Below are 26,581 nucleotides of genomic sequence, written 5' to 3'. Positions count from 1 at the left end.
CAGCACATTTTTAGACTGGGTGCTAGCGCATTTTTTTAGAGGTGGAGATGTTTTGGCCTATTACTATTCATTGGGGTCTATTACTGTTCACTTGAGTGGATAAATGCGCTGGGTGTGATGAGTAGATTTTATATTATATATTTTACCCTAATCTTAGTATATTTTGGTTAATATTTTGGAAGAATTTTGATACTTTGAATTGTATTTTCAATATAGGACTTTCGAATTCATCTGGAGCAAAGCATGACCAAATGGACGAATTTTGGAGTAATTCCATTTGGAGGACGTTCGTGAGTCACTTAGCTTGATCGTATCAAACTTTGGGATTTTTCACCAAGCGGTTATTTTCTGGCGATAAAATAAAGGAGCGATGCGCAGTACTGGAAAATGACGTTTCTGGGCTTAAATTACATTTTTGGAGCCCAAGATGACCTCGGATGGGTTCGTGGCCTTCTGGAGAAGTGTTCAGAATATTCCAAACATTAAATCCAGCTATATTGGGCCAGTTTTGGAGTAGCTTATGGGTCCAAAACGTGGCTGTTCAGATTTTAGGCGAATTTTACCATTTAATTTAGGGAACTTTAACGAAAAGCACCTGATACTGTTCATTTTAACAAAAAACCACATTTTTACACTAAAAAGTCAATCATGATACTATTCACTTTACCCTTTATTTTGTCCTTATCATTAAAACTCAAAGTTTTCAAGCCCTTTTCATTAATTTTCCTTTTAATTTAAGGTTATGTTTCCTATTTTATTTTATTATTATTTTTAATTTCCTAGTGGGAATAAAGGACCTGTTTTTAGGGTTTGTGTGGGGGCTTAGCAGATAGATTGCTTGGCCGTCTACAATATTTCTCGACGCTTTATTTTATGCAATTTTGGAGACAGAGATAATTGCTAGGGTTTTGAAGATTTTCTACTTGAAGGTGTTTTCAATATTTTTCTTAATAATATTTTCTATGATTTCAATTATGAATATGCGTAACTAAATTCTTTTGCTAGGGCGAAACCTTGAGCCTTAGCATGAATATGTGATTTTTATTTAATTGCTTATGATTGATTGCATGCATACTTTGAATTATTAATTACTGGGATTAAAACTATCTAATTGTCTTAATGCCTGATCAACATTAGGATCTTTAGAAAAGTAATTTGATGCAATTTTGGTTGGAAGGTTCCCTGAAATTGACACTGGCTTCTTGTGATTAATAATTATAATTTCACTTAGGATGAACACCGTGTCTTAAGGATTGCATGGTTTTTCAAAGGGTTTTCATAAAGTATAATGAGTCTTTCATGTTCAGATTTGATCCGAACGTCCGGACGGGTTGCATGTTAGATATACGTTCTATGTTGGAGGTTCCAAGTAGAATATGAATTAGGAAAATCTAACATTCAAAGTGGCATGTGTAGATCATGAGTAATTGGTACAAGTTCATAGGATTGCTAGGTGATGGTGGAACCCTAGTGCTTTCTTAGTTTGATTTCTCCCAAAATTGTTTTCTTTTCCCTCTAGTTTTAATATTGCAGATTGTCCTATCCTTAATAGTTAAATTCGTTTTTAATTTAAGTAGGTTATAAAATCAATCATCTCAATTTCTACTTTACAATAATTAATTGGAATTTGGTTTGTTTCGAATTATTTAAAAATCTCTGTGGAGAACGACCTTGCGAGATCCGTTTATACTACAACAACCTTGTGATTCTTGCAAGTTTTATACGAGTTTTGGGTTTCATTAGCAAAAACGGGTTATTATGGATTTAAGCCCGGTTTGTGCTCTTTGTAATTCAAATACTCATGATATTTTGCAATGTCATGAGAGAGAATATTTTCCAGATTATGTCCAGGAGTATATAAATATGAGAAACGATTCAAAATGGAACTAGAACAATCCCCATTCAGAGTTCCACACTCAAAATTTGAAAGAGCGTCTTGGGCAGTATTTTGAGCGGCTTAATGTGCCATAAGAGCTTTCGGTGGAGGACAAACTATCTAAATTGTTGGAATCAACTGAATTGTACATAGAAATAACCAATCAAGAATTTCAAATTCAAGCAGTAAACCGTGGGAGAAGCTATGATGATCAAAAGGTTGGTGCAGGAACCGATGAGCCATCTGCCTATTATTCACGCCTAAAGGAGGAAACAGCCCCTAATGACCTTGAAATTTCCATAGAATCTGCTCCTACAAAAGTCTGTGTGCCACTCATGCATTCTCCCGAGACTCCAAGGCAACCCGCTAAGCAACAAGAATGCATGAATACTCTAACAAATCTAATTACAGGACAGCTGCTTACTGATCAGAAAATTTTAGCGGCGGTAACGGATAGTGTACCTGCACAGCCCATCAAATTCAAAGAAATGCCAGATGAGTCCTGGAAACAGGCAAAGATCTATATGGAAAAGAGGAAGCTTATTGACAGCCAAGTTCCTTGTAGAAAATTTCAGCCAGTGCGGAAACTATGGGCGATTTAAGTCAGCTCAATGGAGAAATAAACATAGCTGGAAAGGAACCTATATCTTTACAAAGATTCATTCAAAAAGAAAGGCGTATAAGAAGAATTCAACCATTAAATTTGGAAGCACAGTGCTCTATGACGTTATTAAAGAGTGGTTAACTTTGAAAGAACAAGTGACGTGATCAACAATTCTTTCCGCTACGTTTAGCTATAGACTTTAACTAAAGCGCTTTTTGGGAGGCAACCCAATTTTTCTAACTTTTTCTTTTTATTTCGTTTAATTTATTTTCCTGTTTTTATTCCTAATTACAAAAATCAGAAAGAAAAAAAAAATTGCAATTTTTAATTCTTGTTATTTTTCTTTACTTATCTAATTAGTTTTTTTTTTTTTATTGCAGGTTGCATTCGAAACTGATTCGGCCTAATCCCAACTAAGGGGGTGCAATCAACCTTTATTCCCCCAGCACATTCATCATCAATTCCTCTACATTCATGAGATTAGGCAGTGCGGAGTGCAGAAACAAAATTGAGGGATCTAAGTAGCACAGAGGACACGATTCATCAAGGCAGGATACAGTTTCTGTTATCCACACTTTTGGGCTCAAATATACATCAGTGGGTACAAGCAAGCACACAGATAGAGATTTATGAGCATGTGGAGAACATTATCGTGCATGATGCGCAAATAAGAGTTAGGCATCTATGTTCTGTACCTTTCCTTTTCAGATAAGCTCCAGACATCTACCGTTCTTTTCTATGTCGGATCAGCATTTTGTAGCTCCTGCCGCAGAAGCACACGTGCATTAGATAATTTTCATCCATTTTTTCCCCCAAATCTAAGCATATAAAAAAATTAAAAAAAAATCGAAGGGAGATGTGGATAAAAATTACCCATGAATGTGTCGGAATCAGAGAAGGATGTGATATGCGGTGTCATCTTCGCGGCTGTTGATATTACTGTTTGAGGGTGCTCGATTTCTGAGGTTTGAAGGCAACGAGATGATGAAGGAAGATGTTGTAAAAGAGTGGTAGATGCGCTTGGATGGTCCTGGTTCAGAGATTAAGTTTGGGGGTATAGTGCGGCTATGGGGTATGTGTTTGGTTTTTGAGATAGAAATGGATGTGGGCTCGAGGATGACAAAAGAAGAATCTAGAGAAAGAAGCTTTCTGAAGCAGCTAGAGGGAGAAATGAGAAATGGGAAGACGGCGCCAGGGTAATTCTATATATAGATAAATGAGCATCGAGTAAGCTTAAACAAGCTTGGCTGAGACGTTTTGGATTTGGGCTTGGTAATCAAATGGGTTGTTTCATCTTTTGCTAGAATGAGCCACATCGTGGCCCACATTTGCACCTAGTCTAGCCATGCAACAACTTCATTTTCAAGCCTAGGTAATATCTTTCTTTTTCTTTGGTTTTGTTAATCATTTTCACTTTTATAATTATTATATTATAGTTTAAGTTTATTTCATTTTTGTCATGTTTCTTTTATTTTCCACACCTTGAGGACAAAGTGTGAAATAAGTTTGGGGGTGGGAAAGTAAATTTTAGGCTTTTAATTTTTTTTATGTCAGCTATGAATTTTCATTCTTTTTAAGTTAATATCTATAGATTATTTTAAACGTTAAAACAAATGGACATGGTAAAGATTCATCCCACAGTAGAGTCTTTTCTATTTATCGTTGCTTAGACACTAATTCATGATTATACTTTGAACTTTGCACATCACACCAACATGGTTTGTGGGGAGTGTGATTGAAACACTTACTTTTAGTCTAAGTTTATTTTTTATTTTTTATTTAAGTAAAGTCGGTTATTATTGTGTTATAAAGTAATAATTGTCTCACCCGAGGTTTTGCCTAGTAACCGGGCCAGTCCTGCCTAATCAGCAGTGATTCTTGCGTCAAACGGTAGAGTTTTGGCAAGGGGAATGGTGGTTAGTTGGTTTCGTAACCTTTTCAGCTCAGGTTAACAAGTCCTTAGGGGTGTTCTACACATAGTACCCTAAAGCCCCAGTGGTTTGGGAGTCATTGACCTAAAGCTCACTACATGGGTTGGATCGAAAGTTTAAGTGAACCGACATTACACGACCATTACTGTTACTGAAAAAAAAAATTGAAAAAGAAAAAGAAAGATAGTTATATTCAAAGTTAGTATGTGTGAAATAAAGAAGGATGAGAGGTAAGAGTTTTAGTCGAGTCTCCTTAACTATGTTGGTTCACTTTACACCAAAGGAAGTTTGTGAATTATTTTCTAATTGATTCTAAATGGTTTAGACTCTGTGGTGGGATTGGTTGGAACTTTTGAAAAGATGTTCTAGTTTTTAAAATTTGCTATGGATTGCAACTTGAAGGTGGAAGTTTTGTCTTGGTTGAGTTTTAGCTAGTTGTCTAGTTTGTAAAGTTTTTATTTTTGTTTGAGTCTTGTTTTGCTTGAGGACAAGCAAAAAGCTAAGTTTGGGGGTATTTTGATGACTAGATTTTATATTATATATTTTACCCTAATCTTAGTATATTTTGGTTAATATTTTGGAAGAATTTTGATACTTTGAATTGTATTTTCAATATAGGACTTTCGAATTCCTATGGAGCAAAGCATTACCAAATGGACGAATTTTGGAGTAATTCCAGTTGTAGAACATTCATGAGTCACTTAGCTTGATCGTATCAAACTTTGGGATTTTTCCACCAAGCGGTTATTTTCTGGTGATAAAATAAAGGAGCGATGTGCAGTGCGGGAAAATGACGTTTTTTGGCTTAAATTGCGTTTTTGGAGCCCAAGATGACCTCGGATGGGTTCGTGGCCTTCTGGAGAAGTGTTCAGAATATTCCAAACATTAAATCCAGTTATATTGGGCCAGTTTTGGAGCAGCTTATGGGTCTAAAACGTGGCTGTTCAGATTTTAATCGAATTTTACCATTTAATTTAGGGTTATGTTTCTTATTTTATTTTATTTTATTTTTCTAGTTTCCTAGTGGGAATAAATGACCTGTTTTTAGGGTTTGTGTGGGGGGCATAGCAGATAGATTGCTTGGCCGTCTACAATATTTCTCTACGCTTTATTTTATGCAATTTTGGAGACAGAGAGAATTGCTAGGGTTTTGGAGATTTTCTACTTGAAGGTGTTTTCAATCATTTTTTTAATAATATTTTCTATGATTTCAATTATGAATATGCATAACTAAATTCTTTTGCTAGGGCGAAGCCTTGAGCCTTAGCATGAATATGTGATTTTTATTTAATTGCTTATGATTGATTGCATGCATACTTTGAATTATTAATCACCGGCATTAAAACTATCTAATTGTCTTAATGCCTGATCACCATTAGGATCTTTAAAAAAGTAATTTGATGCAATTTTGGTCGGATGGTTCCCTGAAATTGACGCTGGCTTCTTGTGATTAATAATTGTAATTTCACTTAGGATGAACACCACGTCTTAAGGGTTGCATGGTTTTTCAAATGATTTTCATAAAGCATAATGAGTCTTTCATGTTCAGATTTGATCCGAACGTCCGGACGGGTTGTATGTTAGATATACGTTTTATGTTAGAGGTTCCAAGTAGAATATAAATTAGGAAAATCTAACCTTCAAAGTGTCATGTGTAGATCATGAGTAATTGGTAAAAGTTCATAGGATTGCTAGGTGATGGTGGAACCCTAGTGCTTTCTTAGTTTGATTTCTCCCAAAACTGTTTTCTTTTCCCTCTAGTTTTAATATTGCAAATTGTCCTATCTTTAATAGTTAAATTCGTTTTTAATTTAAGTAGGTTATAAAATCAATCATCTCAATTTCTTCTTTACAATAATTAATTGGAATTTGGTTTATTTCGAATTATTTAATAATCCATGTGGAGAACGACCTTGCGAGATCCGTTTATACTACAACAACCTTGTGATTCTTGCAAGTATTATAAGAGTTTTTATCGCGTTCACATGAGTAGTAAAAAACACCAAATAAGATTACATTAAACTAACCAAATAAGATTACATTAAACTCACCAAATAAACTTAAAAAAAAAAACACCAAATAAAATTACATAACCTCACCATATAAACTTTAAAAAAATAAAAAAAAAACACACTAAATAAGATTACTTAAAAATCTTATCCGAAATTAAAACTATTTTATTTATTTATTCTTTTATAAAAAATTTTAAAAAAAAATTAAATGGGCTGGGTGCCAGCGCATTTTGTAGGGGTGGAGATTGTTTGTACCAGCACATTTTTAGACTGGGTGCCAGCGCATTTTTTAGGGGTGGAGATGCTTTGACCTATTACTGTTTACTAAGGTCTATTACTGTTCACTTGAGTGGATAAATGCGTTGGATGCTAACGCAAAGTCTTAGGAGTGGAATTGCTCTTAGAAGAATAAGACATTTTGATTGCTTTAGAAATGAAGCAGTTTGTGGTTTGATGGTATAAATTGAGAGTTGTGAGAGCCCTTTATATGCTGGAAACCTTCGAGCGAGTAGTATAAAGTATGCCGCGTGAATAATAGGGCTGTCATTATTTAATAAACTAATTAAAGTTTCAAAACTGGCAGCATATATTTGGTTACAAATTATTAGGTATGGGGTTATATGATATGATTTTGTTCTCTGAAAATTGACTTGTTGCAAAAGCCCACAACTTGTGTTAAAGCTGGACACGGGTTTGCAAATTCAGCGCAACAAAAGTAGAAGCTACGAAGCATATGATAAAATAATATACATTAATATGTAGGAGTTTTTATTCTTAATATCATCAATGTCTTATGTGATAAAACTTAATATCTAATAATAGATGATTAAGTTGAAATAATATTAGAGTATATCCAGCAGTTGGTGAAAGGTAAGGGCAGGGACCCAAAACTTGCCCTCCAACCCCAAAACACTCCTCCACCTGTTCAAAGATGCAAGGGCAGGTATGGTGGGCCAAGCAAAGCCACCCAAATGCTCGAGCATCTGAAGCTCGGCCTTGTGTCAGCGATCAAGCTAACGCCAACCACCTTATTTTTTATTTATTTTTTATGTCAAGCGCGTGTTACGCGAAACTGGAGAGTGGGCAACAAACTGCAAGGTTGGGCTCTCTACAGCATAGCCCAATGGCTCAATGACGTGACTTGCTGTGAGTCATTGGATTTCCAACGGCCAGATGATCTAGACCGTTGGATTTCCAACAAAAAAAAGTTGAAAAGGTTACCATTCGGACACGTGGCACAATCTAGTGCGAGAATATGTGAAAGAAGATTCATGCACAATTTGTAGAGCGGTTTCAAGGCACACTCAGACCGAGCAATCTCTACCGAGTAGGTACAAACATCTACATAAAGATTTGAAAACTTGGCGAGAAGTCATCGCAAAAGCGGAAGAAATTTATTAAAGTGGCAATAATCCAGCCAATATGGTAATAACATTTTATTATTAATATATTTAAACTATAATTAATATGTTATTATTTTACCTTTATTATGTAAATTTTTATGTTGTTTCACAAATTTTTTCAGCAACTATAAGCACAAATGTGGTTCAATCTTGATAAGAGAACATCTTGTAATGCTCTGCAACCATTTGAGCAATATTCAGAAACACAAAATAAAGCTTTGAGGCTGTTTATTCTTCTTATCCATTTTTCTATCAAATTTTAGTATATTAAATTACCAAATTACATCACTCCCCTCATTTTTGTCCATTCAATTTCTTTGATTTGTTCAATTCAATTGGATTTTATGTCTATGTTCCATGTTGTTTCATGCATGCAGGGAACGGCAAAGAAATACATTGTTTCTACACTGTTAATTTATTGACCTGAACTCAATAATGTTAGGTGCACCCTGTGTATCCATAGCTGTTGATGAATCAAATTAATAAAGAGACGAATTTGTTACCAACCAAACGCGGCTTATACCTTTTTCTCTTTGTCCACATGTGTTGTAGCACCACAATAACCAATTAAAAATGCTTCACAACCTCAACTCTCCCTTTCACATAACAAACGTCTGGCTTCCATGCGGCTTCCTGACTCTCTTTTAATCCTCTATCGTCTACGTACCTGTCTCCAGCCAGCAACATATACACATATATACACATGCACACATACATATACATACAAACATACATACATACATACATATACATATATATATATATATATATATATATTATTGAGTTTGGCAATGCGAGTAGTCAATTCCTGTGGCACCGCGGCCCGCCGCACTCAAAGTCTGAAATAAAGCTAGAAGCATATAAGTAATTATTTGCAAACCCTACTGCCAGTTTTGAGCTTTACTTTTTTTATTACGCCAGCTATCTATTCGACGCGGCATACTGGTTATATAAAAGGACTTCAGAGCTCGAATTATAGCTTCAAACACACACCCTCATTTCTTCTTGAAGCTCATTATTCTCTTGCTACGTCTGTCTGTCTACAGTATCCACACTACATTCATCAGAATGTGTTCTTGCAAGCTCCCAGTGAATATGGTGCTTTTTCTTTTTTTGTTCACAACTTCTCTGATGCTCATGGCTGCCTCAGCTGGTAATTTCTACCAAGACTTTGACGTTACATTTGGCGATGGACGTGCCAAGATACTCAATGGAGGACAGCTTCTCACGCTCAACCTTGACCAGGCTTCAGGGTCTGGTTTCAAGTCCAAAAATGAGTACTTATTTGGAAGGATTGATATGCAGATCAAGTTGGTCGCTGGGAATTCGGCTGGAACCGTCACTGCCTACTATGTAAGTAGTACTACTACTACATATCCTCCTAGTTTGTATCCTTTGTAATTCTATAGATATATATTGTATAATTTATTTGCTAATTTATGAAACCAAATGCAACTTTGCAGTTATCCTCTGAAGGTCCAACTCATGATGAAATCGACTTTGAGTTTTTGGGAAATGTATCTGGAGATCCCTACACTCTCCATACCAATGTGTTCAGCCAAGGAAAAGGGAACAGAGAACAGCAGTTTCAACTTTGGTTTGATCCCACAAATGCCTTCCACACTTACTCCATTGTATGGAACTCCCAACGCATTATGTAAGTTTGCAACTTTCACACCTACAGTTAATTCATTTATTTTCATTTAAAGTTTCTCATATATAATTAACCGGAAAATGCTTGGGTCGTACAAGTACGAAGTCATTCCTCCCTGCAGACAAATCACAATATGAGAAATGAATAAGTAACATGTGCCAAGCAATGTTCTAACTAGCTACTGAATAAAAACTAACTAAATACATATACAAATTAATGTTGTGCAGATTCTTGGTGGACAACATTCCAATCAGAGTGTTCAACAACCTGGAATCAGTTGGAGTCCCATTCCCTAAAAACCAGCCCATGAGGATTTACTCAAGCTTGTGGAATGCAGATGACTGGGCAACAAGAGGTGGCCTTGTCAAGACAGACTGGACCAAAGCTCCTTTCACTGCCTCTTACAGAAACTTCAAGGCCAATGCTTGTACTGCTGATTCATCATCCTCATGTGCCTCCACTGCATCTACCAATTCAGTAGGAGACAGTGCATGGCAGACTCAAGGTCTTGATGCAGCAGGCCGAAACCGGCTTCGATGGGTGCAACAAAAGTTCATGATCTACAACTACTGCAATGACCTTAAACGTTTCCCACAAGGCCTCCCAGCTGAATGCAGAAGATCAAGGTTCTAAAGATCCAGATATAGTGCCATCACATGTTCCCTCTTTTGCATGTACGCAGCATTCATTCTTTTGTGTAATTAGCTTCATTTTATGAAGCACTCCTTTTTCCTTCTGCAAATAAAGATTTTGTAATGTGACATTACTGTCCCATGGTTGTATTCTTTCATCGTAAGCTTAATTGAGATTCTGCAATAAAGCACTTCATTGTTAAATCATCTTAGTAGAATTTTAATTTCGTGTTGCAATTGAGTCATGCACAGAATGTTGGGCGGTGAAGTATCAACACGTACACAAAATGGGTGTAGCGGAGATGAGGATGCTTCGTTGGATGTGTGGGCACACGAGAAAGGATAAGATTAGGAATGAGGATATCCGAGGTAAAGCAGGAGTAGCCGAAATTGAAGGAAAGCTGAGAGAAAATCGGTTACGGTGGTTTGGACATGTGCAAAGAAGGCCTACTGACGCTCCGGTTAGAAGATGCGACTACGAGACAGAGGTTCAGGGCCGAAGGGGTAGAGGAAGACCTAGGAAAACTTTGGAAGAGACTCTAAGAAAAGACTTAGAGTACTTGGATCTAACAGAGGACATAACACAGGATCGAGCACAATGGCGTTCTAAGATTCATATAGCCGACCCCACTCAGTGACTTGGATTTTTTCAAGTCTCAAATCAAGAAGTTTTCCCCACTCGGGAAATTAAGGGAACACTACCTCAACCTACATGCTCCACTCACAAAGCTTTAACATACAAGCTTCAACAAAAGAAAAATTCAAAGAACTTAGCGAAGAAGGCTTTGGTGTATTTAACATAATACGTTGAAATGAAACAAAGCTTATTTATTGATATCTCCAATAAGTTACAAATATGTACATATACATGAGTCAAAATAAACAAACAAGAGGAAGCCTTCACAAAGGTTGCTTAGGAGAAGCCTCAGCAGTCGGTAGAGCCCCAGAAAGAGAAGGCACCGGAGGGGGATCATTCGGAGCCTCAGTACTGGACAGCACCTTAGAAGGAGGAGGCATCGGAGGTTGATCATTTGGAGTTTCATTACGCGGTACAGCCCCAGAAGACGAAGGCAATAAATGCATTTGGAACAAACCCACAAACCTCTGATGATCATGTAAAATCTGACCATCAGATTCCTTCATCTAGTCAAGCTTCCTCTTCATGTTTGTAGCATAGTCATGTGCGAGCCAGTGCAACTGTTTATTCTCATGCTTGAGCCCTCTAATCTCCTGTTTGAGACTCATCACTTCAGCTGCCAATGATTCAACTTGGCAGGTTCGAGCAAATAGGCGTTGGGCCATATTAGACACAGAACCTGCACACTGAACACTGAGAGCCAGAGAATCCTTAACAGCCAACTCATCAGACCGTTTGGAAAGTAGTCTGTTATCTTTGGGAGTGAGAAGGTTCCTGGCCACCACCGCAGCGGTCATATCATTTTTCATCACGGAATCCCCAACGGTAAGAGGACCAGTAGGGGATAAGAAGGATGGGCGCCATATGTTGTCTGGAGAAGGCGTGGCTGCCTCTTCAACAAGGTTCAAGTCAAAACGACGGTCGGATGGGCCAGACATTTTCAAAGGTATTGAAGAGAGAAGAGGTCGGATAAATCAAGATCTTAGAAATGCAAGAATAGAGCTTCTACTGGTGGAGATTCAAGTGTGCTTTGGAACTTAATACCAGCCTCTATAAAAATCTGCACTCGATGGAGCTTCAGAAATCGAAGAGGCGCCTGCTCAGAAATCGAAAAGGCGTTTGCTTTCTCAAAAGCTGGGCTGCTCAGAGACCACGAGGGCCAATCTCAGGAAACGAAGAGACGTTTGCTTTCTCAAAAGCTGGGCTGCTCAAAGACCACGAAGGTCGATCGTAGAAATCGAAGAGGCGCTTGCTTTCTCAAAAGCTGGGCTGCTCAAATACCACGAAGGTCGATCGCAGAAATCGAAGAGGCGCTTGCTTTCTCAAAAGTTGGGCTGCTCAGAGACCACGAGGGTCGATCTCAGAAATCGAAAAGGCACCTGCTTTTTCAGCCTTGTCAGCACCTGTCACATGCACACTCAACTTTGCGAAAATTACAGGCATTCTGTCGAAGATTTCTGGTGAAGTAGAAAGCACGTGAATGTTACTGTTCAATCATCCACTTTCCACACGCAACATCAGCTCATGGGTACCACAGATAACTTTGCCAAAAATCTCTGACAAAGTTTAGACACGTGAAGCTTGCAGCTCCCATTACATCGCTATGACCAAGAAGGGTAAAAGAATAGCAAAGAAACAGCACTAACAAAGTTTAGACACATAAATTTTGAAGGTCTAGCTACCATATTATTACCCACAAGGGTAAAGGAACAGGACCACTGCTGGATAATTGGAAAGTCCTTGTGTGTCAACCTCTGTGCTCCGTGGCAAGGTAAACTAGCAAACAGGCATAACCTTTACTTACATTCGAGAAAACACTCCCAACAAGATTGCTTGCTTCAAGATCGAAGAGGCACCGCCCTCCGAATCTCGAGAGTCAGACTCCCAACATGATTACTTTCTCAAAAAGCGACGAGACACCGCTTTCCTAATCTCGAGAGCCAGACTCCTAGCAGGATTGCTTTCTCAAACATCGAAGAGGCACCGTTCTCCGAATCTCGAGAGACAGATCCCCGACAGGATTACTTGTTCGAAAACCGAAGAGGCACCACTTTCTCAACTTCGAGAGCCCCTTAGATAAAGCTTGTCTGTAATCCTCACACCGCTTTCTCAACTTCGAGAGCCAGATCTTCTTGGATAAAGCTTGTCTGTAATCTTCACACGTAACATCAGCTTTCCAGATACCACAGACCACTTTTTCAAAGTGCTCTAACAGAGTTAAAACACGTGAAGCTGGCAGCTCCCACTACCGTGCTATGACCAAGCAGGGTAAAAGAATAGCATTACTCCTTGTTGTTAAGAAGACTCCTATATATGTCGACCTCCATCCTCAACGGACAGGCAGACCTGCAAAAATGCTCAACCCTTCCTCATATCTGACAGGGCACTCCCCACGAAGCCTCTCGAAATACTCAGCTTTCTTTTCCCCCGAGAATACCTCTGCAAACAAGCTACACCAGAGCAAGAATATATCATATCATCAGGGTTAAAAGCAAGAGTATCCCATATCATGCTTTTTCCCTGTCTTTTCCTATGGCCTTATTCTTACCTGCAAGACAAGGAGAAAGAGAGCAATCAGTCAGCACTTGGAATCAAGCTTCCAGTCCGGAACTGACTGCCTGGAACCCCTTACCTGATTACTTACCTGGCATTGCTCTTGAGTACTCATCTTCAACATCTTATGCTTCTTGAGAAGATACCACATCTGCCTAAGGAACAAATAGGGCAAGTGAGAAGGATACAAGGAAGCATGTGGAGACAAGCGCAACAGAACACGTGCCGATACATCCACTACTTTGTCAACAGCAAAAGTATCCCATATCAGCAGGTTCGAACGTACTCTAGATTTGATAGACTTGTTTTGACCCTCAAATTCTTCAGTCGGCCTTATACTCTGGAGGAAACCAGAAAACCCTCCAGCCCAGTTCAAGAATAAGCCTGTGGAAAGTTACTTCTTCAAAAGCAAAAGTATCTCATATCACATTTTCTCCTTTTCTTCTCTTTATCCTTCATGCTGCCTGCAAGATAAGGAGAAGGATAACAATCAGCCAAAACTCGAAATCAAACTTTTAATCTGGGACTGATTGCTTGGAGCTCTGATTGCTTACCTTGTCTATCACCTCTTTCAACAGATCCCCTAGCTCGGCGACTTGGGAGACTCCTACTACATGGTTTGTATCGCGCTTGACCAAGCCTGAAACTACAAGTAAGCGTCAAGTGAAATTGATACATTACCTTGTGCATCTCCACCAGTTAAAGATACCACCCCTGGAGGGAGGAAGAGTACTTCCAAAGAAGATGCCACATCTACCTATGAGACAAATAAGGCAAGTGAAGACGATACCACACTTCGGTACTTAAAAGTTTCGTGATTACGAGATCATTCTCCCATAATATTTCCTAATGTCATTTGTACTAAATCATTCACTTGTACTCACTAAAGGAGAGCTTGAACCTATGTACTGTGTAAACCCTTCACAATTAATGAGAACTCCTTTACTCCGTGGACGTAGCCAATCTGGATGAACCACGTACATCTTGTGTTTGCTTCCTGTCTCTATCCATTTACATACTTATCCACACTAATGACCGGAGCAATCTAGCTAAGATCACAAACTTAATATTTAAGATGATATTCTTTGGTGTATGTTTTTCGCAAATGATATAGTGTTGATAGATGAAACGCATGAAGGGGTAAACGCGAAGCTTAACCTTTAAAGAGAAGTGTTAGAATCTAAAGGTCTTCGCCTAAGCCGATCAAAGACAGAATATATGGAGTGCAAGTTCAGTGCAAACGGAGGCCAAAATGAGTTAGGGGTGAGGATCGGAGATTAGGAAATACCAAAGAGCGACCGTTTTCGCTACCTAGGATCTATCTTGCAAAAGAACGGAGAATTTGATGGAGATCTCACCCATAGAATACAAGCTGGATGGATGAAGTGGAAAAGTGCATCCGGCGTGTTGTGTGACCGTCGTAGGCCACTGAAGCTCAAGGGAAAATTTTATAGGACGGCAATAAGGCCGGCGATGCTGTATGGCACAGAATGTTGGGCGGTGAAGCATTAACACGTAGGTGTAGTGGAGATGAGGATGCTTCGTTGGATGTGTGGGCACACGAGAAAGGATAAGATTATGAATGAGGATATCCGAGGTAAAGTAGGAGTAGCCGAAATTGAAGGAAAAATGAGAGAAAATCGGTTACGGTGGTTTGGACATGTGCAAAGAAGGCCTACTGACGCTCCGGTTCGAAGATGTGACTACGGGACAGAGGTTCAGGGCCGAAGGGGTAGAGGAAGACCTAGGAAAACTTTGGAAGAGACCCTAAGAAAAGACTTAGAGTACTTGGATCTAACGGAGGACATGACACAAAACTGAGCGCAATGGCGTTCTAGGATTCATATAGCCGACCCCACTTAGTGGGAAAAGGCTTTGTTGTTGTTGTTATTGTTGTTGCAATTGAGTCATGTTGTGTCATTCCAAATTTTTTACGAGTCTTAGTTGACTCTATGTCGAACCTCTTTAATTAATCTGTCAACGGTGTTTGCATTATCTCGTAATGAAGATCATAACTGTTACTAATTAGTATCCTAAATATAGTCATAAGAACAACATTTATGGTGAAGTTACGTAGACTGATTACAACGGCATCATCCAAAAAATATGTTGCTAGTTTGTGGCATGGCCACAATTCCAATTTGCAAAGGGAAACCACATTGAACAATTCAATCTCAATATTCTAAGAACAGCATGATCTATTCAAACGCAGCACACCACTGATCTGCCCACAACATATAAACAACATTCTGTGATTCGGAAACAATTTTCACAAATTGAGATACAATCTGAAGATTAATTTAGATTGTATTCTTAGTTTTACTTTTTAAAGTTAAAATCTAGAAAAAAATTCAAGTACTTTTGTAAACAACATTTCCTCATTTTCTGTTTCTGAGAAGTTTTCAAGGTCTTGTTTCGAAATTATCCTCCTAACAAATTTCAATTTTATTTTTAAATCCTATAAAAAATTCTTCAAATAAAAATGTCTTCTTCTAAGGTGTCGATGATGTTTTTTCTTTCTTTGATCACAATTTCTCTGGTGGCTGTGGTTGCCTCAGCCGATAATTTCTATCAAGACTTTGAGGTTATGTTCGGCGATCAACTTGCCAAGGTACTCGAAAATGGACAACTTGTCACCCTCTCCCTTGACAAATCCTCTGGAGCAGGTTTCAAATCCAAGAATGAGTACTTATTTGGAAGGTTTGATATGCAAATCAAGTTGCAACCTGGAAACTCAGCTGGTACTGTCACCACATTTTGTGTAACAATTCTCAATCTCTAGCTCTAATTAATTTTATCGGTATTATTTCCATAAATATTGAATACGCATTGCTAATTGTTGAAACATATGCATGCATGCATAGGCAGTTATCTTCCTCGGGTTCAAATCATGATGAGATTGACTTTGAGTTTCTGGGCAACTCAACTGGGGAACCCTACACTATCCATACTAATGTCTACGCCCAAGGACAAGGGCTCAAGGAACAACAATTCCGCGTATGGTTCGATCCCACTCAGGACTTCCACACATACTCCGTTGTTTGGAACACCAAGCGCATTATGTAAGTAGCACTCACCGACATGTACCATAAACTTGACAACATTGTAAATTTTAATTGGTGGTACCAAATACCGATCTACAATTCTTTCCTACACTTGAGATTACAAAGTACAGTTCGTTGGTACAAGGAAGAAGACAATCTTTACCAATATTTTCATCGTACTCACCTTGAACACATACTATTACGCAGATTCTTGGTGGATAATAGTCCAATTAGAGTGTTCAACAACTTGGAATCAATTGGTCTTCCATTCCCTAAAAACCAACCCATGAGGATTTATGCAACTTTTTGGAATGCCGATCACTGGGCAACACAAGGTGGGCATGTGAGGACTGACTGGAGCCTAGCTCCTTTCACTGCCTCTTACAGAAACCTCAACATAAACGCTTGCCTTGGGTCATAAGGACCATCTTGTGCCTCCACATCTACCAATAGGTCAGCGGATGGTGCTTCATGGGCAAACCTGTTAGCGTTCTATGGAATTGCAGAGTACAAAAAACAAGAAGAAATCAATAATATTTTGATTTCTATCAAGAACACAAAAGAAAAATGGAGATGCTAGGAAGATGAAGAGCTCTGTGTATTTTCTGATTTCATTCAGCTATGACTGAAATGATTAATTGGCTACAAACATAGAGTGGGGAAGGTATAGCCGTTTGAGGGCGCACTACCATTCCCATTACACAAACTCACGTGTGTTTTACATGCTCACATGTCCGTGAGATGTGATACCATGAGACACACATATATTTAGCCTATTAGCTTTGATTTAATCTCAGCCTTACATTTCAAAACTAAGAGAGAAAAGAGACATTGAATTACAATGAAACAGAACACACCAAAATACAAGGCAGCTGCAAGGCTTAAACATCAACACTCTCCTCTAAGCTAGCAGCTGACTTTACTCCTAGCATTCCTCTGAAATAGTTGAACTTCTCCTTTGGTAGTGCCTTTGTCAGAATATCTGCCATTTGTTCTTCAGATTTGCAATAAACAAGTTCAATCTCATTCTCTTGTATTGCATCTCTGATGAAATGAAATTTCCTGCTAATATGTCTTGTTTTCTGATGAAACACAGGATTCTTGGCAATAGCTATTGCTGAAGTGTTATCACATATTAGCACAGTAGGTTCAACTTGTTCTTCCCCGAAGTCTTCCAATACAAATCTTAACCATTTGTCCTGAGATGTTGCTTCAGCAGCACTTACATATTCTGCTTCTGCAGTGGATAATGCCACTGTGTTTTGTTTAACTGATGCCCAAGATAACACACCTGAGCCAAGATTGAAGGCATACCCTGATGTACTTTTCATGTCATCTATACTCCCAGCCCAGTCACTGTCACAATATCCAATAAGAACTGCTGACTTTCCTTTTACATATTCAATGCCAAAATCCATAGTACCTTGAATGTATCTCAGTACCCTTCTTGCTGTTCCCATATGTTTCTTAGTTGGACCATGCATGAATCTTGCCAAGAGACTAGTACCAAACATTATATCTGGTCTAGTGGCAGTAAGATACAGAAGACTTCCCACCAATTTTCTGTATTCTGACTCATCTGCAGCTTCACTTCCATCATTCTTGCATAACCTTTCATTTGCTGCCAGTGGTGTTACCACAGACTTACAACCTTGTAGTCCAAACTTCTCCAGCAGTTTCATTGCATATTTCTTCTGATGTATGAAGATGCTTTTCTTGGTTTGAACAATTCCCATACCAAGAAAATGATGTAGCAATCCCAAATCAGTCATTTCATAATGCTGCATCATGTCGTTTTTGAATCTGTCAAGCATTGTGTCACTGCTTCCAGTGTACACAATATCATCTACATAGACAGAGACTATGAGAATCCCTGACTTTTCAACCTTAGTATATAAGGTGGCTTCATTAGGACTTCTTTTAAAACCTGCCTTGGTGAAGTAAGAATCAATTTCATCATACCAAGCTCTTGGAGCTTGTTTAAGGCCATATAATGCCTTACTCAACTTATACACTTTATCCTCCTTGCCTTGTATGACAAATCCTTGAGGCTGATCAACATAAACTTCCTCTTTGAGTACACCATTAAGGAATGCAGATTTTACATCTAACTGGAATAGTTGCCATTCTTTCTGAGCTGCAAGTGCGATCAAAGTCTTTATGGTGTCAAGCCTAGCAACTGGTGCAAAGGTCTCATTAAAGTCAATGCCTGGCTTCTGTGAATAACCTTTTGCAACCAGTCTAGCTTTGTTTTTCTGAATGCTTCCATCAAGGTTCAGTTTTGTTTTGTATACCCACTTCACACCTATCACAGGTTTGCTAGATGGTCTATCTACCAGCATCCATGTATTATTCTTCTCAATCATGTCTAGCTCAGCTTGCATAGCTTTCATCCAAGACAAATCTAGGGCAGCCTTTTCATAATTCTCGGGTTCCATAATGCATACATTACACTGTGCAATGACTTCATTTAAGGATCTCCATTTCTTTGGAGTAGAATCATAGCTCTGTGATAGATCAATGTTTGAGCTTGGATCATCAGCATTAGTATTCAAATCATCTAGTGAAGTATCAGAAATAACTTCAGGGAATACACTGCCATCTTGAACATTTGATCCTTGAGTTAGATCAGATTCTGCCATATCAGTAGTGATCGATACACTGGACTGTTTTCCAGAGCTGTAATCCCAATCCCATCTAGCACTCTCATCAAATACTACATCTCTAGACAATATAATCTTACTAGTGATAGGATCAAATAATCTGTATCCTTTCTCACTGGTTCCATAACCCACAAACACACATTTGTGACTGTTGCACTCAAGTTTGTGTCTTAAATTCATGGGAACATGAACATAGCATACTGACCCAAAAATCTTCAAGTGTGCAATTCCAGGTTTTCTTCCACTATAGGATTCAAAAGGAGTCTTTTTATCCAAAGCCTTAGTGGGACATCTATTGAGGAGATACACTGCAGTGTGCACAGCTTCTGCCCAAAACTGGTATGGCATGCCCTTTTCATGTAACATAGATTTTGCCATCTCCACCACAGTTCTATTCTTTCTTTCTGACACACCATTCTGTTGTGGTGTGTATGACATGGTTAGTTGCCTTTGAATCCCAGAAACATTGCAATAGTCACTGAATTCAGAAGACAAGAACTCACCACCTCTATCACTTCTTAGATACTTGATTTTGTACCCACACTGCAATTCTGTCATTGCTTTGAACCTTTTGAAATACTCCAATGCCTCGGATTTGTACCTCAGAAAGTAGACCCATGTCATTCTCGTACAATCATCAGTGAACAGAATGAAGTACTTGTTTCCAGCATTTGAGGCAATTTGCATTGGACCACAGATGTCAGTATGTATCAATTCAAGTGGAAATTTAGCTCTCCAAGCAGATTCTCTTGGAAACTCATCTCTATGTTGCTTGCCAAGCATACACCCTTCACAGACATTCTTGGAATTTTCCAAGTGAGGTAGCCCATGAACCATTTCTTGCTCCCTGAGTTGCAGCAAACTCCTTGTGTTTAAGTGCCCTAACCTCTTGTGCCAAATCTGAATGCAATGAGATACACTAGCTTTTAATGCTAGTGGTGTGGCAGGCATCATTGTTAAAGGAAAGCATCTGTTGCTAGTCATTTGAACCTTAGCAACCAGTCCATTCAAGTTCCAGCTATCAAAAATACAAACTGCATTACCACCAAATAGCAGATAGTAACCATGTTCCAACATTTGCCCCACACTTAGAAGATTTTCGTCCAAACCAGGCACTAGCATTACTTCTTGTATGTGCTTTCTTCCCATCTTGGTTTCAATGACTAGTGTGCCTATTCCTGCTACACTCACAACTTCACCAGTTCCCATTTTTACTTTTGCATTCAGATTTCTACTCACATTCACCAGCAAGCTTTCATTTCCTGTCATGTGGTTGCTACAACCACTGTCAATATACCAAGTGTTATTGACCTTCACCTGAGACACAGAGTTGCAAGCAAAAAATAATGTTCCCATATCATCAACTTGATTTGCATAGTTAGCCTTCTGCACCACTTTGTTCCCATTACAGTTTCTGACTTCATGACCAAATTTATTGCAATTTGTGCATTTAGATTTTCCTTCAAACCAGCACTTTCCATAGTGCAGTTTATCACAATGTTTGCAAGCTGTTTTGTTCAAATCATGAGAATTATTCTGCTTAGAGATAAAATTAGGCTTAGTATCCCACTTTTTCCCTTTGTTCTTCCAACTTTTCCCTGATTTCTGAGTACTAGAGAACCCACTGGGTTTTTGAAACTTAGACCCAACATTTAGGCTAGCAAATGCCTTTTCAGTGGAATGATCAGTATGCATATCAAGCCTTTGTTCATAACCCTTCAGAGAAGCAACCACTTCTTGGATTTCAAGTGTTTCAATATCCTTTGAGTGTTCAATCACAGCACAGATAGAGTCATAACTTCTAGGCAAGCTTATAAGTAATTTTTGAACAACCCTCTCCCTAGATAGTTCTTCACCATAACTCCTCATTTGATTCATGATGTCAAACAGTTTAGTAAGATATGCAGACAAAGATTCATCATCTCTCATCCTAGTATACTCAAACTCTCTACGTAAACCTTGTAATTTCACATTTCTAACCTGTTTATCACCTCTGAATTCTTGTTGTAGGATATCCCAAGCTCCTTTGGAGGTTTCTTCATTAGAAATCCTGGGAAAAATTTGATCAGACACAGCTCCTTGAATCAACCCAAGGGCCTTAGCATCCTTCATTATGATCTCCGCAACGTTTGTTGACATTTGAGTAGCTGCATCCTTCTCCTTCTTTTCATCAGCTATCTCAACCACAGTCGATGACTCTGGGATAGTAAACCCAGTCTCTACAAGATCCCAAAGTCCATGAGACCTGAGAATGGTTCGCATTCTGATATTCCAGAATTCATAGTTCTCGCCATTGAAAATGGGAGTACGAAGTTCAGAACTCATTGATCCAGCCATGTTAGACACAGATCTTCGATTTGAAGATTTGAGAAACTCGATTCTTCAGCGATTCACTGAAGAACCCAGAAAACACAGATTCACGCCCAGATTAAAACGATGAACCAGGCTCTGAGGCCATGTTAGCGTTCTATGGAATTGCAGAGTACAAAAAACAAGAAGAAATCAATAATATTTTGATTTCTATCAAGAACACAAAAGAAAAATGGAGATGCCAGGAAGATGAAGAGCTCTGTGTATTTTCTGATTTCATTCAGCTATGACTGAAATGATTAATTGGCTACAAACATAGAGTGGGGAAGGTATAGCCGTTTGAGGGCGCACTACCATTCCCATTACACAAACTCACGTGTGTTTTACATGCTCACATGTCCGTGAGATGTGATACCATGAGACACACATATATTTAGCCTATTAGCTTTGATTTAATCTCAGCCTTACATTTCAAAACTAAGAGAGAAAAGAGACATTGAATTACAATGAAACAGAACACACCAAAATACAAGGCAGCTGCAAGGCTTAAACATCAACAAAACCAAGGGCTCAATGCTGCAGAATGAAATAGGCTTCGATGGGTGCAGCACAAGTTCATGGTCTATGACTACTGCACTGACCGTATTAAGTTCACCAAAGGTCTCCCTCGTGAATGCAAGCATTCAAGGATCTAAGGCTTCTAGGGAAACCAGATGCCAAATGATCGCACATCCCATGCATTCTTTTGACATATATTATCCACAAATGACATAGTAAGTTTATCTCCGATGGTTTGGAGGATGTCTAATGTTCAACAAACAAGAATGTAAGTAAGATATAAACATACTGTAGGTGAGTTCAATACCTAGATCGTTGTAGCTGGCCCTCTCCGTTGTGGTGGCACAACGTAATCTGGTACAAGTGAGTTTAATTTCTGCGGTAGGCAAATTAATTTCCACCCTTTCTGCAGCGAGTCATAGCCTTTTTACCACCGAACTCTCCTCCTTCAACGACAATAACAAGTCAATTGTGAGTAGATTCATGAAACCAAATTGTTAGTTCGTAAAACGACTTTGAACATAAGTAGGCATGATGTTGGATAAATAGCCAACTTCTTCATGCCTATATGGGTATAATCATGAATTCATGTCCGCTTGTTTGTAAATGTGAAAATATTCTGTCTCTGTGCTAATTATGTAAACTATAACATCAAATTAATTGTTATTTTCTTCTTCCCCATTTGTTTTTTTTTTATTCTTTATGGGAAACTTTTGTGAAATTTTAGAAACAGACATTGAAACTTGAAAGTAGCTATCTCATGCATTATGGGCATGTTTACTAGCTAAGAATCAGAGTAAGCAGGAATCGGAGTAAGCATGAATTGGAATCAGACATTCCCATTAAATTGTTTATTAACTATCAGGAATCGGAATGAAAATAAAATTGATTCACATTATAACTGTTTACAATTGACCAAAATCTCCCATCTCCACGTTCTCATTCTCCTTATGTAAACACATCGTCAATGACATTTATGATCCACAAACGATGTAGCTAGATTGTCTTCACGTGGTTGGAGGCCTTAGTTTCGACTCACACAGATCTGCAAGTGCGATACCTATTTGTGGGGAGTTCTATACCTAAAGACCAAACCAGGTCTAAATAAACTCACGAGTTTCCAGTGCAAGCAGCAGGGAGGACCACATACATCAGCAGCAAACCTGCAAAGAAAATTATGCTAATAGTTCCAGCTTTTAACAATTGAGGGTTTGACCTGCACAGTCATCAACGACTAAACTTCCAAAGGGGCTTCTGCTTGTGCATAAAATGGCTCCAAACTTCAACTTCTACAGTTCTCTTCCAATCCTACATCCTTTCTGTAAGCTTATTTATGTAACGAAAACTAAAACATGTCATCCTTTGACCATATAAATATGCTTTTGCTTCTGCCTTCAGAAGATTAACTGTTCCATGACTAAGCATGAACTTAAATGCCAGTTACCAGTCTGTAATTTTTCTGCTTTCTCCTGCTCCTTCCTTTCTGTTTCAACTTAAATCTGTTAGACTGCTCGAGCGTTTCCAGTCCTCATCTTCCAAATTAGGATCTCCCGGGTTTTTTATTTTCGAAAAAAGAAAAGAAAAAAAAAACAGGGTTTAACAATCCTATTTCATGATTTACAAGACATCTCACCGCAAAAAGAAATCGAAACGAAACTTTCTTGGCCGGCACTGAAAAGAACTATTCCAACTTAAAGCAAAAGACAACGCTGAATGGGAAAATTAAATTAAAGATTTCTTCGCAATGAATTAGATCAAGCTTAGCAGATACAGTTACAGAATCAGCCTATATGTCAAGATCTGTGAATTCTTGCACAAGAGATATCATCAAGTTGGAACATTTTTTAAATGCTCAACGGACCAATAGCTTCATTCCCTACTCCACACACTGCTTATCGGTTAATGTACTCCAGCAGCAATGTGCAGAACGGTGAGTTCACCCTTGCATGAAACTTGAACGGTGCAAAGTCCATCAAGCAAGCATCACTGCTCCCTCTGCCATTGAAGACAAAAGAAATGAATAAGAGAAAATTTTCAATTACAATCTGCAGCCCCTTCAGCGGCCCAAAATGCATATGCTTCAAACGTAACTTTTCATCCAGACTTAAGAGGGGAACGATGATCCCTTGCAGATAATCATAAACTCTAAAACATAACTACCGCATGTTTGTTTCATGAAATTACTCTGAGATTTATAGTTTCTTACTCACAATTCATTATTCACAAGTAACCTTGGCGGAACATTTAATTTAGTTCTTCATAAGTTTCAATAATCATGACTTAAAGCCTAACATTTCGCACTCCCTTACAAACCATATAATCACACAATGAGAAAAGAGGAAGTGAGACTGGCATAAGAAGAACCATAACGTGAAATTCCCGCCGTAACTTTACGAAATTTAAGCGTAGCCCTTGTAGACTTAACCTCTTCTTCCTTTCCTTCATCTCCATCAGCTATCGATATCTTCAAAAACATAAATAAAGCAAAATTGCTTCTGGTGTTGGGACATCCGGAATAGTAAAATAGTAGTCCCAACAGAGAAGCAATGACTGAAGCCTGACAAAACTTAGTCAAGATTAAACAAGGACCTCACCACTGAGACGATCCTTTATTTCCAGCCTCAACCTTCTGTTTCGCTTGAAACCTCACAGGCCTTTTAATCCAAAATTAAATTTATGATCCAATGCCATTTTCCAGTGCCAAGGACCACCTACGGGAAAGAGACAAAACAACAGCACTTCTTGCAACTATTTATCTACCAAACCACAGTCCATCATAAAAAATCAAGACTGTAAGCCTGCCTACGGGAAAGAGCAAAACAGCAGCACTTCTTGACATGCCTGAGCAAGGACGCATTTAGTCCCCATTGCTATTATCACCAACACAAGTAATTCTAGTCTTAACAGTGATTTTCTCTTCGCTCCCAATGTTACAGAACTATTTGTATCGTCAGATGCGCTCGGTGCAGATACTAATTTCCACTGCTCCTCACCGTGTTTGGAAATCACTCGGACACTAACTAGAGTCAAAGTTTTGAATCGAAAAACAAAGGAGCCACTACCACATTTGGCATTTCGCTCATTAGCTTTACACAACACTTGTTTTTGTGCCTTGTGAAGTGTATACAATTTATCTGCCTCTCAAACAATAACTCCAGAGAGCAACAGCTAGACGATCCCGCTCGTATATCAAATGAGATGAAACGAAAACTAACAATCACAACGCCAGATTGTACCGACCCTGACCCATGCAAACAAAGATTCGTAATACTTGGAATATCGCGAAGAATTCAGATTTTAGAAAATGCAACATTGTTCCAGCATTCGGTAGGATTTACAAAAACGATTTTCGCACTACCGTTTTCTCCTTCTTCACCCCTCTCTTTGTTTCTGTCATTTGATTTATTGAATGCAACGGCTATAAAAAAGAAGGGGATGCAAGGGAGAAAAAGAGCGTGCGGAAATCCCTTGTAAAAGTGACTCCTAATACGCACCCAAATCAGCATACGGAACAAGAGAGAAACTTTCTTGAAATAAAAATTCCTAAACGACAAAAGATGCAATCTTTCATTTCAAAATAAATAAAAAAAGGGGAACGAAATCGTGATTTGGGACGGGTGTGTGTGAAATAAAGTATAGGGATTTGGGTCTGGGGTGATTCAATGCAAACCCAAAACGGCAGCAACGTTAAACAAATCAAAAAACATATATAACTGAAAAACAGAAACATAAAATCAGTTTACCTTGTTGAGGAGTGGAAACAAATTTCCGACGAGACGTGCCTTGGGTACGAGGAACAAGACCCATCAGAAAGATATCGGGTTGGAGCTGCTCCAGCAACAGTAAGTCGCAGCATTGCTTCTTTTTGTTTCCCTTGATTTGATGCCCCTCTCTCTCTCTCTCTCTCTCTCTAAAGTATTCTCTCTCCAGAGTCTTTAGACTGGACGTACCATAGTGTGTGTAATGCATATATAGGAGTGAGTGTGTCGGTGTATTCAGTGGTGTATTCTGTGGGTTTAAAGGAGGGTTTTAGGATTTGCACGCATCACGAGGACTCCCTAACTATGACTGTTCCTCTCTCTCTCTCTCTCTCTCTCTCTCTCTCTGCCTGCACCTCCCGCCAAATTTTCTTGTCGGCTGGTTTTCAGACTAGTCCAGTCCAAGCTACAGTAACTTCCCTCGAACCCATTCGCTTTGTTTGTTTTTATTTTTTTAAATTAAAATACTTTTTTACATCAATAAATTGAAGGAAATTACTATTTACAAATTTATTCAATTCGATTATCAAAAACTGAGAAAATAGGAATAAGAGATAAAAATAAGTATGAGAATAATATTAAATTATTGTAGGCTTATTTGATTGAACGGTTTAGGGTTTAGAGGGAGAGAGAGGGGGTTGACCACTATTAGAGAGAAGATAGATTGATTTAAGGAAGTTTTAACGAAAAACTCGCGGTACTGTTCACTTTAACGAAAAACCACATTTTTACACTAAAAAGTCAAACCTGGTATTATTCACTTTACCATTTATTTTGTCATTATCGTTAAAATTCAAAGTTTTCAAGTCTTTTTCATTAGTTTTCTTTTGATTTAATTGTGAGGTGTGTTTGATTCACCCCATTGTGCCTTTATTTATAGTAGTAGGAAGGGTAAAACATTTCCCTTTAGTATTACAACATTTAATAGGTAATCTAATCCTAATGG

General features: G+C 38.5%; 1 protein-coding gene, 1 long non-coding RNA gene and 1 pseudogene across 2 annotated transcripts; 2 read left to right on the top strand and 1 right to left on the bottom strand.

Moving 5' to 3' along the window:
• The first annotated feature begins 8,822 nt into the window (after positions 1 to 8,822).
• Positions 8,823 to 10,242, top strand: LOC103405181 (brassinosteroid-regulated protein BRU1-like). Its single transcript, NM_001293979.1, is given in 3 exon segments — positions 8,823 to 9,179; positions 9,290 to 9,483; positions 9,708 to 10,242. Coding segments are annotated over 3 exon segments (885 nt in total). The 5' UTR covers positions 8,823 to 8,894; the 3' UTR covers positions 10,114 to 10,242.
• Positions 10,243 to 15,444: 5,202 nt separating this feature from the next.
• Positions 15,445 to 22,258, top strand: LOC103426057 (xyloglucan endotransglucosylase protein 1-like; annotated as a pseudogene).
• Positions 22,259 to 23,591: 1,333 nt separating this feature from the next.
• Positions 23,592 to 25,868, bottom strand: LOC103405178 (uncharacterized). The gene is made up of 2 exons (XR_524403.4): positions 25,621 to 25,868; positions 23,592 to 23,872 (listed from the first exon to the last, which is right to left on the bottom strand). It is a non-coding gene; the product is annotated as an uncharacterized lncRNA (long non-coding RNA).
• Between the last annotated feature and the right edge of the window lie 713 nt (positions 25,869 to 26,581).

Source organism: Malus domestica, chromosome 17 (assembly GCF_042453785.1).
Source record: "Malus domestica chromosome 17, GDT2T_hap1".
In the NCBI taxonomy this organism is placed as follows: Eukaryota; Viridiplantae; Streptophyta; class Magnoliopsida; order Rosales; family Rosaceae; genus Malus; species Malus domestica.
This window is presented reverse-complemented; position numbering and strand designations above follow the sequence as displayed.